This window comes from Silene latifolia, chromosome 9 (genome assembly GCF_048544455.1).
Source record: "Silene latifolia isolate original U9 population chromosome 9, ASM4854445v1, whole genome shotgun sequence".
In the NCBI taxonomy this organism is placed as follows: Eukaryota; Viridiplantae; Streptophyta; class Magnoliopsida; order Caryophyllales; family Caryophyllaceae; genus Silene; species Silene latifolia.
In genome coordinates, this window is record NC_133534.1 from 103,309,230 (window position 1) to 103,327,182 (window position 17,953).

Sequence of the window (17,953 nt, forward strand, 5' to 3'; positions counted from 1 at the left end):
ACCCTAAACCCTAAACCCTAAACCCTAAACCCCAAACCATAAACGATTATTACTTAAAACATAACATAATTAAATAACTATCGAACTTAATTATCTTCCGATGATGAAGACGACGATTCCTTATCTTCTTCATGGTCATGAACCTCAATTTCTTCAGGTTGGGTAGACATATATTCAGTCAACAAATCATTCAAGTAGAGATATAGAATTCCTTGGCCGGCTAAGACTCTACCAAAGACATAAGTCTGATAGACTTGGGTAATCGATCACGGTGAGAATGCGCTCAAAATATGTAAAGATGTCACTTTTTAACCTACGAAACTCCCACATCTTCTCGGTTAATGCTTCATCAGAGACAACCTCATCTGTAATTGCTGGAGTTAGCACATCTTCTCGGTTTCCTCGTAAAATTATACAAAGGCTACCAATTGGAGGCTCTTCAAGCATGTACCATACAGTGGCACTGGGAACCACTGATTCAAGACGCTCAATTAGAATTGGTAAATTTTGAACAATTAGGTCGATTCTTATTTGATAAACTCTGGTTTTTTGTGCATTTGTGAGATCCATTTTAGAATTGTATGTTGTGAATAGAATTGGATGTTGTGATTAGAATTGGATGTTGTGATTGAAATTGAAATAGAATGGCCTATTTATAAGCTAGTAATTGTAACGGCTATTTATTAATTGTAACGGCTATTTATTAATTGTAACGGCTATTTATTAATTGTAACGGCTATTTTTGAATTATAACGGTTATTTTGAATTATAACGGTAACATTTGAATTATAACGGTAACATTTGAATTATAACGGTAACATTTGAATTATAACGGTAACATTTGAATTATAACGGTTATTTTGAATTATAACGGTAACATTTGAATTATAACGGTTATTTTGAATACTCATCTATATTAACATATTTATCTTCTTCCAGTTTTCAATCATCCTCATCTTCTTCTACTTTTGACTTATATTTTCTTCCTTATCTATCCACTAATGTCGACATCATCCACAATGGGGAGAAATCACCCAATTGAAGGCCTTAACTTTAAGAATCAACGTTGCAATCTTTGCCGCAAAAACGCTATCATCATGATTTCCGGGTCAATAAGTAATCCAATGAAAGCGTACTTTAAGTGTTTAGTTTGCAATAATTTTGTGTCGTGGTTTGATCAAGATCATTTGACAATAACAAAAAGGTTGGAGATAGCATGTGAAGATGAAGGTGATGACGCATCAAGTGGAAAAGCCATGAAAGAGCAAGTGATATGTTTGAAAGATGAAATTTCGAGTTTGTCAAAGATGATGAAGTTTTATTTCAAGTGTATCTTGTATTTGTTTGTGTTTCTTATGTTAGCCATTGTTATGAAGTAGTGAGTATTTGCAAAAATTTCCAAATTTGTATTAGTTGTCATGAATTCCAGAAATTTCAGAAATTAGTAATTGTTATGATTTTCATTAATATATTACATTAGACAAGTGAACTTAATAGTTTTTTCAATGCGAACAACTACTAACTGAGATAACTGTCGCACTATCAGAGACCTGACTTCTACGACGTGTTCTCGGAGTTCCTAACATGAACGCTTGCCAAATCTCAATGTTATGTTGGTACAAAGTCTCTAGGTGAACGACACTGGGATCTCGGAAGGTCAACCAAGCGGGATCAAGTGGCGGCATAGGCAGACTCTCAAGGGGGCTGCTAGAATGCAACCGCATCCAATGGCTATGATGTAGGACAAACCACAAAATACCACACGGTAGTCGGCCTTCAACTCGGGTCTTCAATTGCATGATAGTTTTGCAACTTCCTTCCCAAACATTCTTCCCGTCTCGCAGTGTATGACCAATCACACATATCGTCCAGTTGAACATCGTTGCAAAAACTAGCAAATCGTCGCTACACATCCAATGGTCTTGCCCACAACTAATCTGCTGAAAAAACTCAACTCGTCGAAGTGCTAAATCTAACCCCGACATACCGCTGAGTGGTGATAGAAAACCTCCATATAACTCTGCGTAGATAGAGTCGGTCCTCTTCTCCCTCGAACACCATTCCCGCATAACTATATAATCTGTCTCTCGGCCTCGCTGGGCGTGCGATATTACCCGGAATCCACAATGACCGTCATCTCCAACATCCACCCAACCATCGAAGTGGCCCCACAAAACCTCAAGTATACCCCACCGTTTGACCCATGTTGATATAAAGCCAATGGTAAAGTTCCTTCCCAAAGGAGCACCGGAGTTCCGATTCGAAATCACCAATTCTTTGTTGAACCTCTCGCATTTGTTGAACAGTGAGTACTTGGTGTCCCGAACTTCCTTTTTGCATGCTCAAAACCCGACTTGTTTCTAGTGGTTGAACCTCTTGGACGACCTTTCGGGTGCTCATTAATAGGGGGTGGCAAAATCTCTTGGTCCTCCGGGTCTTTGGAAATCACGCAACAAGTCTATGGCCGCCCTTAGTTTAACAGGGTCATGTGCCTCATATCATTCGCTAATTCATCCCATAAATCACCGTCATTTTTCGGCATTTGTTGAGGAATATCATACACCAATGTCTTCCAAAAGACATGAATATCCTCGACATGGACCCTCCTACCTTTTCCGTGCAAAGATACCAAATTGCATGCACAAGGTAATCCATGAGTCGTTCGCATCATGTGTCGGCATCGATCATTCAATCCGATACCCAAACCAAGGCCTCTAGTAAGTTCTTTCTCCATTAACTCTATGGCCTTAGTAGACACGTTTCCTTGCAATAAGGAGAAAGTACGAGATGTTCTCCTAGGTTTACTCATTTCATCTTCGAGTTCTTTCTTAATCTTCGAGTGTTGACTTTCAAGCATGCCGTGGATACGGGACCACATGGAGTCAAGTGTGAGATGCTTTGACTTCAACCAAGCCTTCAATAGAGAATGTGCTGACTCAACACGGGAAGTTGCCGTGTTACCAAAATGTAAGACCTCGTTTGTATAGCATAAAACGAACTTCCCTGCGTGTTGACCCCAAGTTGTCCGTACATAATCCTCCATTTGTGGCCACTTACGTTGGAAACACTGCCACGCACGCTGAAACGATTCCTCGGTAACTGAATTGATCACCCTAAACCAACCATCTTCATCATTTGAGATGACAAATTTCCTCATACTTTCAGTTTTGAATGTTGTCAAGGCTTTTGCATTGACGGCTTTGTTCACATGCCATCTACACAACAAATGCTTAGCCCGGGGAAATACTTGCTCAATAGCGCTGATCAAACCCAATTCCCGGTCAGTGACAAATACAGCAGGGGACGCAACTCCGGTGGCATCTAAAATCGCAGCTAACTTTCTCAACAGCCACTTGTAATTCACGTCAGACTCGGAAGGAATCATCGCACATGCAATTAAGAAGGACGATCCCGTGGGTGTCACACCAACCATCTCAATGAGTGGATTCTGGTAAATGTTGGTTTTATAAGTCGAATCCATGAGGACCACATAAGGATAAGCCCGGAACAACTTAATCGCTTCAGGATGAGCCATGAAAATGTGAGTCAACGCTTTTGAATCCTCGGAATCAATCTCATAGAAGTGGACGTATTTCGCTGCCACCGCTAGAGCCAACATTTGCTGAGCGGTGTTTCTTTCACCCATTTCTTCTTTCTTAATTTTCCTTGTTTCATTATACAGTTGGGTGCTTGACGGTTGAGGTTTATCGGGGGATCTCAAATGAAGACCATTTTTAATATCCCTCGGTTGAACCCCGGCCAATGTTTGTTGCCTAACATATGCCTTCTCTTCCGCGTCCAATCCCGCAAAGTGCCGATCCCCGTCCTTATAAACGGCTACGTTGTGGTTGTGTAGTCCACCACCCTCGGAGGTTAGAATGTTCCACACCACCGTCTCTTTATCATTTTTAGACACGAAATTTTGAACGGCACGAATACGAAACTTGCATGAACACTTCTGCGACCTCCTTGGCTTTTCAAGATCGTCCGTTTCTTTTGGTTTACCATGTCTTTTACATCGAAAATAACTTGCCAACAACCCGTTCTTTTTCCAATTTTTAGCTCCGTTATTTGCTTTAACCAAAGCAAACCCATTCTCGAATGCGATTTTCTGAGCCCAATTGAAAGCTTCGTCACGTGTTTCGAAATCTATAGTAGTCTCGAACAACGGGTTGTAATCAATTGGATTATCGCCAAAATCCTCCCTCGATTCCTGTTACAAGCAATAACGACTATAGTAAGACAATAAAAAGGATCATATACTACATAAATTGCGTAAAACGAAAGAAAAACATGTAAAAATGACTTATTCGTGCCTAAAACACGAGACCCAACAAACGATCAGCGCCAAACATTACTTTCTATCGATCAACCGCGGACGAACAACGAAAACCAACTTTAATCCACGGCCAAACAATGAAAATCAACAATTGACCACGGCCAAACAATGAAAATCAACATTTGACCACGGCCAAACAATGAAATCCAACGTTTGACCACGGCCAAACATTGAATTCCAACGTTTGACCACGGCCAAACATTGGAATCCAACGTTGGACCATGGCCAAACGTGGAATTCCATTGTTTGGTCCGTGGACAAACGTTGGTTTCCATTGTTTGGACCGTGGTCTGAACGTTGGTTTCCAACTTTGGCCATGGTTCATCTTTCGGGGGACATTTTTCAGATTACGCAACAAATTCAAACATTCCCTACTACTAAGTTAATACGTCAATTAATTCAACTATCGAATAGAATGAACGATGCGCAAAAAAAATTGAAAAATTAAGCAAATGATTAAGTTGTTACGCACGCGTTGAATCGAGATTAGACATATTGTTAATTGTTGTTGTTGTTGTTTGTTTTGAATTTAGTTGAGTTTGAGAGCATTTTTTTAGAGAGATAAAGTCATAAGGGCAGTCATCGTCTTTTTTATGAAAAACGTCGTCGATATTTACTAAAACGTCGTCGACATAAATCAGCCCCAATCAAGAACACATGAGCTCAGCAATTGGATGAGTGATCATTTGAGCATAGCACGTGAATAGTGGGTCTGCACAAATAACAAAAAGATGGAAATTAAGGAAATAACTTTGTATTCTTATAAACCACTGAAGGCAAGTAGTAGATAGAGGAACCGACGAAGGAAGAGCATAAGGGGTTGTTTGGTTGCCTTCCAAATTCATAAGAATTGGAAAATTATGGGAAGTAGCTAAATAAAGGTTTATTTGGTTGCCCAATTCATGGGAAGTAGAACTTCCTATGGAACTACAATTCCTACATAATGTAGGAAGTCACTTACCAAGCTCCCCTTAGGTAAGGGGGAGTTCCCACATGAATTCAAGTTCCCACATTCAACTAAACAAGATTTCTACAATTCGCATGATTTTCAACTTCACATGAATTTAATCTTCCCGGTAATTATATCTTCCCATGGTGAACCAAACGACTCCTAAAAACTAAAATTTCAACTTATGAAAATTCTATTACTAGTCAAACTCTCAATATGGAGTACTAATATAAATACCACCCACCAATATGAAAAAGAGGGGGGGTGGGGGTAGGGGAGGGGCTGGGGGGGAGGGGGGCGCAAAAATATTATCAGACGTGAGAAAAGACGAAACACACCTACAAATAAAACCCGAGGGATCCAATTCCGTCTCAGATATACTATCCCAGTTTCAAATCAAACCTTACAAATAAATTGTCCCAGTTTTCATATAAGCGCATAAGAGCTAATAATTAAGGACAAAGTCGATATTTATTCATAGTCAACATCCACATCGGCCTGAGGGTACCGACATCAAATAAGTTTTCTTTACTTTTTCCTATTTCGTTATTTTATATATTTTATTTTTTTTATCGTATAATTTGTATATAATCTAACTAGTTAATTTGTCTTGTACATAATTTGTATCGTTTTTCTTATTCTTTTCGTCTTAATTTCGTCAAATATATAATAATATTATAAATAAATAGTTCAGACATCAGTTTGATGGGCGGTCATGGTGCCTAACACCTTTCTTGACCATACCTTTACTCCCGAATCCGCAATCTTTGGTTCAGACCGGAGTGACGGATCAATCCCCATTCTAGGAATCCAAAGGGGCCTTTTCCGTTTAACTTATTTTTGTATGTTTTTTATAAAACCTACTGGCGACTCCATATTTATTTATTTCAAAAAAGGAGATTTTTTCAGGGATCTCGCAATGGCGACTCCTCTGGGGACTTATTAAGAGGGTAAGACTCGAACACTATTTATAATATTATATATTTGATTTTTTTTCCATTCCTCGAGTTTTAGGCTATTATTGCTCATGCGGGTATGTTAAGTAAAATTTACAAAGAAAAGTACTAATGATTATGCATGTTGAACCAGTCTTAGAACTTTCGTACCAAGTACTCGTATTGCGCCTGCATGGCAAAATAGCTAGTGTCATTAAATTTTCTTGCCATCGAACTAACTAATGTTTGATTATTGATTTTCTTTTAGTCGGTTTTTTTTACTCCTTTCTCAGATATCTATTATTCATTACTGGTTATTGATTTCCAATTTTTTATTATTATTATTCGTATATTTGTTTTGAGACAAAAAAGGTATAGGCTCTCCGTAAGCCAATATTATGCCATTCTAAGCTACCCTATTTCACCCTCGGTAAAGTGCGTTGTATACTTAGAAGGTCCATTCGACCGACTAGGCCTTACACGTATTTTCCACCTCATGACATCGTGTTTTGGCAAATCGCTTGGTCCATATGACTGGGTGAGCACAAAAGCGAGAGATACCCTCGGGTATTTTAATGTCGTGAGTACCCAAATTTCCAACCCGTAAACCTAACCAGAGAGCCCGTAGAACCTTTGATTAGGGCAATTTGTATATATTTAATTCTGATTGTTTGCAATTGTGCTTGAGATTTAATGGTCATCTAGATAATTCTTAAATTTCCATGGGTAGTATAACAGGGGGCTAACAGTAGAAGTTTATTTATGGGTCTTTGTATCCTTTGATAAGATAGTCCTTCACTAGCGTGTTTCGCATTAATCCTATGAAAGTCACATTGCATTGCCAGCACCTTAGGTTGAGTAACTAAAGTTCGGTTATAATTAAAAGTGACAGTCCTTCCATTTCGCATATACGCATAGCGTCATCTATAGGCCGTAACCACACGTTTCTGTTGCATCTTTCAGCATTTGGTCTCATATCATCATGATGTCCATCAGTATAGCATGCATCACTTATATCTACACAATTCACATCTTGTGTCGATGCGTTGTCAGTGCGTTAGTTTGTCAGTCAGTCCTCTACATACACATATACATTAATAAATTGGTCTAAATATTGCATTGAGTCCTTACACACTCTGGGTTTCATCTTGTAAATATAAAAAACATCTGCACGTGACTGCACCCCTCCGAGCATCAGCATATAGTATCATATCGTATGCATATCATAGCCCATCAGTCCTGTACAACAAAGTCTCAAATAGGAAGTTTCGGAGCATCAGCATTTTGACCATACTTTTATTTCGCATCTACACATAGCATTATCAGTAGGTCATTACACTTGTTAGCCTTGCATTAGATCTCATATGCATTTATCATTCAGCATCCTAGGTAGTTAGACATATGCATTCAACATAGTTAGTTTCATTCTTAGACGAAGTCTCATGTAGAGCATGCATTACCTTATGTCTCACATCTAGGCCAGTGAACACGCATTCAGCATTCAGCATTCAGCATTTGCATATAATAGGTTCAGTACAGCAATGACACGGTAAAAATAAAAGCTTTGCTCATTACTTGCATTCAGACCTCATATAGCATTAGGTCCATTCCTGTTTACTATAAAAGAGAATAAAAATCGTTTTTCTAAAATCTACAATGTCATGATCCGGGATAGGGAGGAGTAAACGAAACCCTAATTTTAATAGCCACTCCAGCTTCAGAACAAAAGAAGGCTACAGGAAGACTAGACAATACCAACTCACATGTAGTTTCCATCAAAATTTAATTAAGATAGGACCATCCAAGTCCTTTCTCAGTTGCATATGTATAAAAAAAACTAAGAGTAAGAACAAAAATAATGTCAATAGAATAACAAAATTCACTCTTATAGTCATATAATCTCATACGAGTGTTTCTGACATTACCTAAAAAAAACACTAGTTTACATAAGTGTCTAATTAAGATAAACCATCCTAGTCCTCTTTGAGTTGCATAAATTAAATAAGTGGAAAAAACGAGCATATGTCATTTTTATTAGTCACTTGTTCTACTTTTTACCCTTAACTAGTAGAATAGACTTGAAATACTTTAGGGCGTATCTCTTTAGTGTAGATCAGTCGACCTCTTAGTCAGCCTAAACGAGGGCGTGCACTAGACCATCTTTTCCATCTCTGTGGTGTGATAATTCCTTGATCGCCGTGTCTCTAACTAGGTGACCTTTAGGTTTGGAGATTCCATCTTTCTACTTGATTCGTTAATTTTCCATACTTCATGTGACTACTAGTTTAAATGAGCACAACTCTCTATTTACCAAATTTGGCAATTTCTCATATCTCAAATGACCACTAGATGAGCACAAACTCATATGATCGGTCATTTTAGCAAATATTGTCATCCATTTCCATTAAGGCTAGAAGACTAGCCCAAAAATATTAAAATCAGATTCCTAGTACACCCGTGCCCAAACTTACCAACTAAAACACGGGAGCGCACACTCCATGCCCTTAAAACAAGATAGGCGACCACAAGTCCCTTAGAATGAACTTAAGACATGAGTCTAAGTACCGATACGAGTTCAAACAAATCCAAATCCAGTTTAAAGACTCTCAAATATTCAAAGAGAAAAATTATGATCTCAAATAGATACAATTACCAATGTTAAAAGTCTCAAAAATTCACAAGACAAAAAAAAAATTCAGCCAAAGTTGCAATTTTATCCCATATCAAAAATCTCAAAAATTCAAAAGAAAAAAAAGTTCCAGTAAAAAAGACAAAAAAAAAGTCCCAGTAAAAAAAAGAGACAAAAAAAAACACTCTAGTCAAAGTTGCAATTCAAATTGCAGAGTAGTCGCTTTCCCTTTCTCAGACGAGTCAATCCACAGTTCCTTTGTCTCCATACCTGTTGGGAGGATCCTTTCATTCATTTAGATGAGTGAGAGAGGCACACAGATCTCCAGTGTCTTCTAACACCATAGACCCTTCTACTCCATTCCATTTATTACCCTCGTTTAGCATCTAAGAATTCGGTGACGATCCTTTTATTCATTTAGGTGAGTCAGAGAGGCACACAGATCTCGAGTGTCTTCTAACACCATAGACCCTTATACTACATTCCATTTATCACCCTCGTTTAGCATCTAAGCATCCGGTGGATGTACACTACACTTATACGGTCACAAACGTATTTTAGTTCTATAGTATTAGTTTTGGGTCATTAGCCGAGCTTGTTACTGTAAAGAGGGCAAAACTCATTTTACAATATGAATCTCAGAATCCAAGGCAAAAAACAAAAAAATAAGAAAACAAATTGTCACAATCACGGCCCATACAAGGTCGGAAAAAAAGAGAAGGAGAAGAAAGCAACAGAAGAAAATAGGTATGCTAGCTATGTGACTGCTGCGTGACTGACACGGGAAAATACCTGAATAGGGGGCTGCCACAAAACACAGAGTAAAGAGTTTCAGTTAAGACCAGGGGTATAAGGAAACCCTTAGCGCATACGTTTGACTACATTTAGACGACATCCCTGACCAAAAAGTAATAAGGACTTAGAAAGCAATGACGATTTAATAGGCATAACACCTAAGCAGCAGTTAGGACTAGAGTACTCCGTCTCTTTACCAGGTCATGCTCAGTAGCGCATTTTGAAAAATTAACAGGACTAGATGTGAGATGTGTCATGTGTCATGTTTCTAGTGTCTATAGTCTGCTTTAGGAAAAGAATGCATTGTCAGTTAGCTAGTGTTTGTCTCTATTGTCGTAAGTATGTTAGCCTTGCATCATTAGCATCATAATTCATAGGCATCCTATTTGCATTATCAGCATATACTACTTGCATCTTACATCATAAATTATTTGCATTAATGTCGCAATCACAATCAGTTCAGTCCCATTATCAAGCACACAACTTGATTCGTGAGACCGGTAAAATTATCAGTTCAATCGTATTATCAAGAATACAACTTGGCCAGTAAAAATACAAAACGAAAAACAAGCATGAATTTGAAGTCAGTCAATAAAGAGACAGAATACTTACGATCTGATTTGGAGCTTGAAAGCAAGAATGGAATTACGGTAAAAAAAAAATCACAAGATCTGACGGGGCTCCTTCATTAGTCATCCGGTCACCAATCGGGGGCTCAAATTACGGCACACCTCCACTTATTTCACTCTATCTCAGGAGCTAGCAGAATCGACAATTGTCAGCTTCTTCATCAGTCAACTCGTCGTCATTCGATTGCTCAGACGATGGCTACAACGGCACAAATGCTGTCAATTATGTCCCATATCAGGATATTATGCTTGAAAATTAATGGAAAATGTGAACATAATGATTTAAAGAGCATTAATTGAAAATCAATCGACAAAAAAAAGACACACTTACGTTGACGGCACAACCGGCGCAACCCACACTGATCTCATCCCGAACAACTGCACAACCGGCGCAACCCAAATAAGAAGCCAAGGATGTGATTGTTGGAAATATAGGGGCTTTTTTGCCTTTGGAGTGTTTCCAATTGTCCCACATTGGTGAGGAAAAGGAAGTTTTATGGGTTTATATATACCCACCCTCCTTACCATATAACTAGTGGGTCAAGGGAGGCTTTTGTGGAAGCCTTGCGAGGTGCTTAATTCAGCTCGCACACGCGCGCCGTGCCCGTGCCCGAGCCCGGATCCGGATTCGTGATTTGGGATTTGGCAATCGCCTGCGGCGGGCTGTGCCTATCTTTTTGGACCGGGTCTGAGTTGAGTGTATGTATATTCTGTTTCTACAAAAGACTCATCAAGTCCCGATTTGTTGAGTGGAGAGTAATGCTCTGAAGAACAGTCATTTCTTCTTTGTATAGGGCCACGTTTTTTGGTGTTGTTAACTGCCCTATACTGCTATAAAAAGACCGAAACCTTCAGTCATTTATTCATTCAATATACACAATCTCTATTCTTCTCTCGTTTTCCTTCTGCTCTATAAATTTCTGGGTAACTGTTCAAATCGTTCCAAGTCTCTCTGTCACGAGTGGGCGTGACAGCGAGGAGGCTGTAGTGTGATCCTTGGGGAACTACCGGCACTAGCTGATCGCCACCACGGTCGTACCGGAGAAATAGTTTTCAAGGCAGTGGTTTATACACGGCACTACATTCGGGTTTATTTTTCTCATCGCTTCTAATTTCGTCTTCGACTGGTATTTCTATTCTCCTTCTGTTTCCGCCTCTTTCGAATAACAATTTGAAAACTATTTAGTTGCTGTAACTATGTCTGTTATGTCGAAAATTGCTCCTGAATTGGCGAAATTGGAGTCGTTAGACGGTCACAATTTTAAGCGTTGGTCCCAGAAACTTTTGATGTATTTTGAGCAGTTAGAAATTGATTATGTTTTATTTCATGACCCGCCTAAACCTATCACCCCTACTGATGTTGAGACGACCCCTCCTGCTGCAAAAGATGTTAAGTCTAATGAAGAGGACATTGCGAAATTTGTAAAGGATAACAAAGCGCTAGGTGGCATATTCGAATAATATGACAAACACCCTTTTCGACTTATTTTTTGTGAATAAGTCTGCTAAGTTTATTTGGGAGTCTTTAGAAACTAAGTATGGGGTGATGATCTTTGGGAAAAAGAAGTATGTTGTGGGAAAATGGTTGGGATTTCGGATGGTGACGGAAACCCATCATGGATCAAGTCCATGTCTATGAAAACTTATGTCTTTGATGTTGTGAATGAGGGCATGAAACTTGATGATATTTTCGTAGCTAATGTTCTGCTAGAGAAATTCCCTCCCTCCTGGTCTGATTACCGAAACCAACTTAAGCATAAAAAGAAAGACCTGTCCCTTAAAGAACTTATTGGACATATGAGGACCGAGGAGGCTAATCGCCTTAAAGACCTTCCTGCTAGTCAATCTGTGACTGTTCCTGCTGTTGCTGCTGTTAAAGCTAATTTGGTTGAATCTGGTGGTCCGTCTACTGCTGAGAATTATAAGGGTAAGGGTAAGGCCAAGGTTGGTCAGGGTAAGAACCAGGGTCCTGCTAAGAAGAATGGTCCAGGGAAGCATACCAAACCGGTTCCTAAGATTCGTAAAGTTTGCTAAGGGTCCTATTATCCGCTATGTGTGCGGAAAAAGTGGTCACAAAGCCTACCAATGTTCGAGAAGAAATCCGAGGCCAATGTTCTTTGTGATGATGATGTTATTGCGGCTATGGTTGTGGAAGCTAATCTGGTGGGTAATGTTCTTTGAATGGGTCTTGGATCGGAGCTTCGAGACACCTCTGTCTTGATAGGGGTTTATTCTTGAGTTCGAGGAAGTTCTTTGATGGGGAATGCGTCTACATGGGTAATTCTTCATCTGCAAATATTACAGGCAAAGGCAAGATCTTTCTCAAACTCACCTCGGAGAAAACACTTGCTCTCAGTAATGTTTTATTTGTACCCTCATTGCGTCGAAACCTTGTGTCTGGTGCCTTGCTAAACAAAGCTGGTTTGAAACTTGTTTTTGAGGCTGACAAGGTGGTAATGTCGCGTAATGGGGAATTTGTGGGCAAGGGTTATCTTTCTGGGGGTCTTTTTGTATTGAACATGAATGCTATTAATAATATTGCATCTTCTTCTCGCTTATATCATTTGAGTCTATTGATATTTGGCATGGTAGGTTAGGTCATGTGAATGTGGATTATATTAAAAAACTTAGAACTATGAGTTTAATTCCGAGTTTGACGAGTCAAGAATTCTCTAAATGTGCTAGCTGTGTTGAGGCTAAGTTTACAAAGAAACCTAGTAAACCTGTGACTACTAGGAACACGAGTCTTCTTGAATTAATTCACACCGACCTAGCTGACTTCAAAAATGTTGCAAGTAGAGGTGGCAAGAATTATTATGTTACGTTTATAGATGACTGTTCTAGATACACCCGTGTCTATTTGCTTAAGACCAAAGATGAAGCTGAACACTCTTTTATAAACTTTAAGAATGAAGTTGAGAACCAACTTGACAGGAAAATTAAAAGGGTAAGATCTGATAGAGGTGGTGAGTATAAATCCAGTTATCTAGCTGACTTTTGTGCTACAAACGGTTTAATACATGAGACTAGTCCACCTTATTTACCCCAATCCAATGGTGTAGCTGAACGTAAAAATAGAACCTTAAAAGAAATGATGAATGCTATGCTTTTAAGTTCTGGCCTATCTGACGATATGTGGGGGGAAGCAATACTTTCTGCTTGTCACATTCTTAACCGTGTACCTCATAAGAAAATTGACAAGACCCCCTATGAGATTTGGAAGGGCTATCCTCCTAACCTAAGTTACCTTAGAGTGTGGGGGTGTTTGGCTAAAGTGGGCTTACCTGATTTTAGGAGACCTACCGTTGGACCTAAGACCTATGATTGTGTGTTTATAGGTTATGCTCAAAATAGCTCTGCTTATAGATTTATGTCTTTGAGTGACCGTTCTATATCTGAGGCTAGAGATGCCGAATTCTTTGAGCATGTTTTTCCTTTTCATAAAACTGTTGTACCATCTCCTAGTTTACTGTTGCATCTTCGATATGTCTTCACATGCTAGTGCTAGCACTTCTAGTGATGTTTCTGTTGAACCTAGAAGAAGTAAAAGACCTAGATGCCCAAAGAACTTTGGTGATGATTATGATACAACTATGTTGTCTGAACTAGGATACACTGTTTGTGCTAGTGATGAGTTTGTTTGACCTTTTTAATAGAAGATGACCCAAAAACCTATAGTGAGGCAATGAAATCCATTGATGCTAATTTTTGGAAAGATGCTATTAAAAGTGAACTTGACTCTATTGTGTCAAATCAGACTTGGGAGTTGACTGATTTACCTAAAGGTAGTAAACCCATTACAAGTAAATGGATCTTTAAAAGAAAATGAGACCTGACGGTACAATAGAGAGGTTCAAAGCTAGACTTGTAGTTAGAGGCTTTACACAAAAGAAGGGTATTGATTACTTTGATACTTACTCTCCTGTGACCAAAATTTCGACTATTAGGACTCTTGTCGCCTTAGCTGCTATTCATAACCTTGTTATACATCAGATGGATGTTAAAACTGCCTTTTTGAATGGTGAACTAAGGGAAGAGATCTATATGTCTCAACCTGAAGGTTTTGTGATTGAGGGTCAAGAGAGTAAAGTGTGTAAACTGAACAAGTCACTCACTCTATGGATGAAACAAGCACCTAAACAAAGTGGTATGAGAAATTTAACAACACTTTGATAAGTAATGGCTATGTGGTTAACAATTCGATTCATGCGTTTATTCAAAAGTAATAGAATCGATTGTGTGCTTATATGCCTTTATGTTGATGACATGTTAATACTTGGTAATAATTTAGAGGTGATAATTAGAACCAAAGAATTTTTGTCATCACATTTTGAGATGAAGGACTTAGGAGAAGCTGATGTTATCCTACGAGTTAAGGTCATCCGAAACCCCAATGGAATCTGTCTAAGTCAATCTCATTATGTTGAAAAAGTGTTGAAAAAATTTAACTGCTTTGATGATGTGCCTGCTAGAACACCCTATGATCCTAGTGTACACTTGTGTAAAAACTTGGGCAAGAGTGTTTCCCAAGAAGAGTATGCTAAAATCCTAGGTAGTGTGATGTTTTTAATGAACTGTACTCGACCAGATATTGCTTATGCAGTTAGTAGACTGAGTCGTTATACACATAACCCTAGCAATAAACACTGGAATGCTCTTCGTCGTTTACTAAAATACCTAAAGGGAACAGTTGACTTATGTTTGCATTATAGTAAATTTCTGCTTTGTGTTAGAGGGATATTGTGATGCGAACGGGTTGCGTGTAACGATGAGATCTGTTCTACTAGTGGTTATGTCTTTACCATGGGTGGAGGTGCTATATCATGGAAGTCTTCTAAACAGACTTGTATTGCACGCTCTACCATGGAATCTGAGTTCATAGCTCTTGAGTTGGCAGGACAAGAGGCTGAATGGTTGAAAAACCTTTTAGCTGACATACCAGACTCGCAGGCTGCTATTGGTGTAGCAAAGAATAGTGTCTACAATTCGAAAAAGAGACATATTCGAATAAGGCACGCTGCAGTTAGACAACTCCAAGACAATGGAGTGATTGCTTTGGACTATGTGAAGTCCGAAAACAATCTTGTTGATCCCTTTACTAAAGGGCTGGCTAGGAGACTAGTCGTTGATACGTCGAGGGGAATGGGGCTTAAGTCCTTAGGTCAAGAGTGAGACTTGACTAGGTTTAAAGCTTCTATTCCTATGGCGTTGTATGATTCATAGCCTTATGGTGGTGCTTTTGAGACGCACTTGATGGATCATACACCAGGTTGGACTTAGGTCCTTAATGACTCATGTGAGAAGTGCTATTGATAAGCACTTGAGTCACCTACGTAGGTGTAACGATCATTAGACTATGAGAAGTCTTCTGAACACATATATTAGTACCGAGGTAAACGCATAACTCTAAAAGAGCGCGTTGCACTTTCGCGGAACGATCTTAATCTGAAAGTATGATATGTGTTGTGGGGGGTATCGACCGAAGCTCAGCTAGGAATTCAAATCGCAAGATATTCTCTCGCTGTAAGTAAGTTGTTTCCTCATTTCACTAAAGTGTCAATTCAAATCGAAAGATATTGATACCTAAGTATCCAATCCTTCCTTTACCCAGAATTTCTTTCTCTCTTCTCTGGCGCCCCTAGTGGGGATTGTTGGAAATATAGGGGCTTTTTTGCCTTTGGAGTGTTTCCAATTATCCCACATTGGTGAGGAAAAGGAAGTTTTATGGGTTTATATATACCCACCCTCCTTACCATATCACTAGTGGGTCAAGGGAGGCTTTTGTGGAAGCCTTGCGAGGTGCTTAATTCAGCTCGCACACGCGCGCGCGCGCCGTGCCCGTGCCCGAGCCCGGCCCGGATTCGTGATTTGGGATTTGGCAATCGCCTGCGGCGGGCTGTGCCTATCTTTTTGGACCGGGTCTGAGTTGAGTGTATGTATATTCTGTTTCTACAAAATGCAGGACGGTCAAGTCGAGTCATTTGTTGAGTGGAGAGTAATGCTCTCAAGAAGAACAGTCATTTATTTCTGCTTTGTATAGGGCCACGTTTTTTGGTGTTGTTAACTGCCCTATACTGCTATAAAAAGACCGAAACCTTCAGTCATTTATTCATTCAATATACACAATCTCTATTCTTCTCTCGTTTTCCTTCTGCTCTATAAATTTCTGGGTAACTGTTCAAATCGTTCCAAGTCTCTCTGTCACGAGTGGGCGTGAGAGCGAGGAGGCTGTAGTGTGATCCTTGGGGAACTACCGGCACTAGCTGATCGCCACCACGGTCGTACCGGAGAAATAGTTTTCAAGGCTGTGGTTTATACACGGCACTACATTCGGGTTTATTTTTCTCATCGCTTCTAATTTCGTCTTCGACTGGTATTTCTATTCTCCTTCTGTTTCCGCCTCTTTCGAATAACAGTGATTGCAGTCCACTATTCAAGCACACGACTTGATTTAGTCGAAGAGTAATAAAAAAGGGCATAATTTCAAAATCAATCGACAAAGAAAAGGAATCACTTACTTCGGTGCTCCGTCATCGATCATCTGGTTGCCAATAAGGAGCTCAACTGGTAGCTACAGCTGCACAACTCAGCTGATTTATATCAAGAGCCATCACAAATCCGACGGTTCTACCCCACCTCGTCGCTAATCCGGAGCTCGAACGATGGCAACCGCACATAAAACTGCTGCTTTGTTCATTCCAATTCAGAGAAAGTTCTTATTTTTGTGTGTGATGCGCAAATCAGAAACAAGGTGAAAGCTTGTTGGTGGATTAATTTTGGAAGATGTAAATTGAGTTTTCCATTCCTCTTAGTCAAAGGCAAACAGCAGGATCAATGATGATAACTTGAGGAGACTTATCCACTTCTATTTGGTGACACTAATGTGTCGGTTATTGCTTATCCATGTACGTGTGTTGACGGTTCTAAATCCGCTCTTTTAAAACAAAATTTTACACCTCTCTATTTTAACGAAATAAAATTTTGCAATTTTTAAATTCAACTTATTTAGAAATAAAATTTTGAAATTTATCCTGGTCGTCAGGGCCTGACATGCATTTAAGTTCTTAAAATAAAATTTTCTGAAGTTGCCTCTTTTTGCGAAATAAAATTTTGCAATTTTCAAGCTTATCGGTCGGCGAGCTCTAATACGCATCTAAGTTCGTAAAATAAAATTTTACGATCTTATCCATCCTTTTTCAAAATAAAATTTTGAATTCCTTGGTCGGCAGGCTCTGACATGCATTTGAGTTCTTAAAATAAAATTTTCTGAACTTCTTTTGCGAAATAAAATTTTGTAAATCCTAGTTTGTAAAATCAAATTTTACATTTATCCCTTTTCAAAATAAAATTTTGAATTCCTCGGTCGGCGGGCCCTAACACGCATTCGAGCTTGTGAAATCAGATTTTGCAGGTTCACTCTTAGGGCTTGCTTGGAATGAGAGTAATAATTAAAGGAGTAATAGAACTAAAATGAACTCTCCACAACCACCAGATTCCATACCAGCAAAACAAAGTTTTGCTTTACCAGATTCCAGACAGGCGAAACAAAGTTTTGCCATGCCATATTGGTGAAACAAAGTTTTACCAGCTTCATTCCAGATTAGTAAAACAAAGTTTTGCAAAGCTAGTCCCAATTTCCAGCTACTCCAGACAGGTAATGTAAGAGGCCCGGGTAAG

General features: G+C 39.1%; 1 protein-coding gene and 1 long non-coding RNA gene across 3 annotated transcripts; both read right to left on the reverse strand.

Moving 5' to 3' along the window:
• Positions 1 to 2,470: 2,470 nt before the first annotated feature.
• LOC141601431 (protein FAR1-RELATED SEQUENCE 5-like) lies at positions 2,471 to 6,089 on the reverse strand. Its single transcript, XM_074421716.1, has 2 exons — positions 6,033 to 6,089; positions 2,471 to 4,213 (listed from the first exon to the last, which is right to left on the reverse strand). The coding sequence occupies exons 1-2, from the start codon at positions 6,087 to 6,089 to the stop codon at positions 2,471 to 2,473; spliced, it is 1,800 nt and encodes a 599-aa protein (XP_074277817.1).
• Positions 6,090 to 7,017: 928 nt separating this feature from the next.
• On the reverse strand, positions 7,018 to 10,994 carry LOC141599988 (uncharacterized). Of its 2 annotated transcripts, none has more exons than XR_012524080.1 (3): positions 10,608 to 10,994; positions 10,260 to 10,492; positions 7,018 to 7,476 (listed from the first exon to the last, which is right to left on the reverse strand). It is a non-coding gene; the product is annotated as an uncharacterized LOC141599988 (long non-coding RNA). The 2 variants fall into 2 exon arrangements; XR_012524079.1 differs by having other exon boundaries at positions 7,022 to 7,462.
• Between the last annotated feature and the right edge of the window lie 6,959 nt (positions 10,995 to 17,953).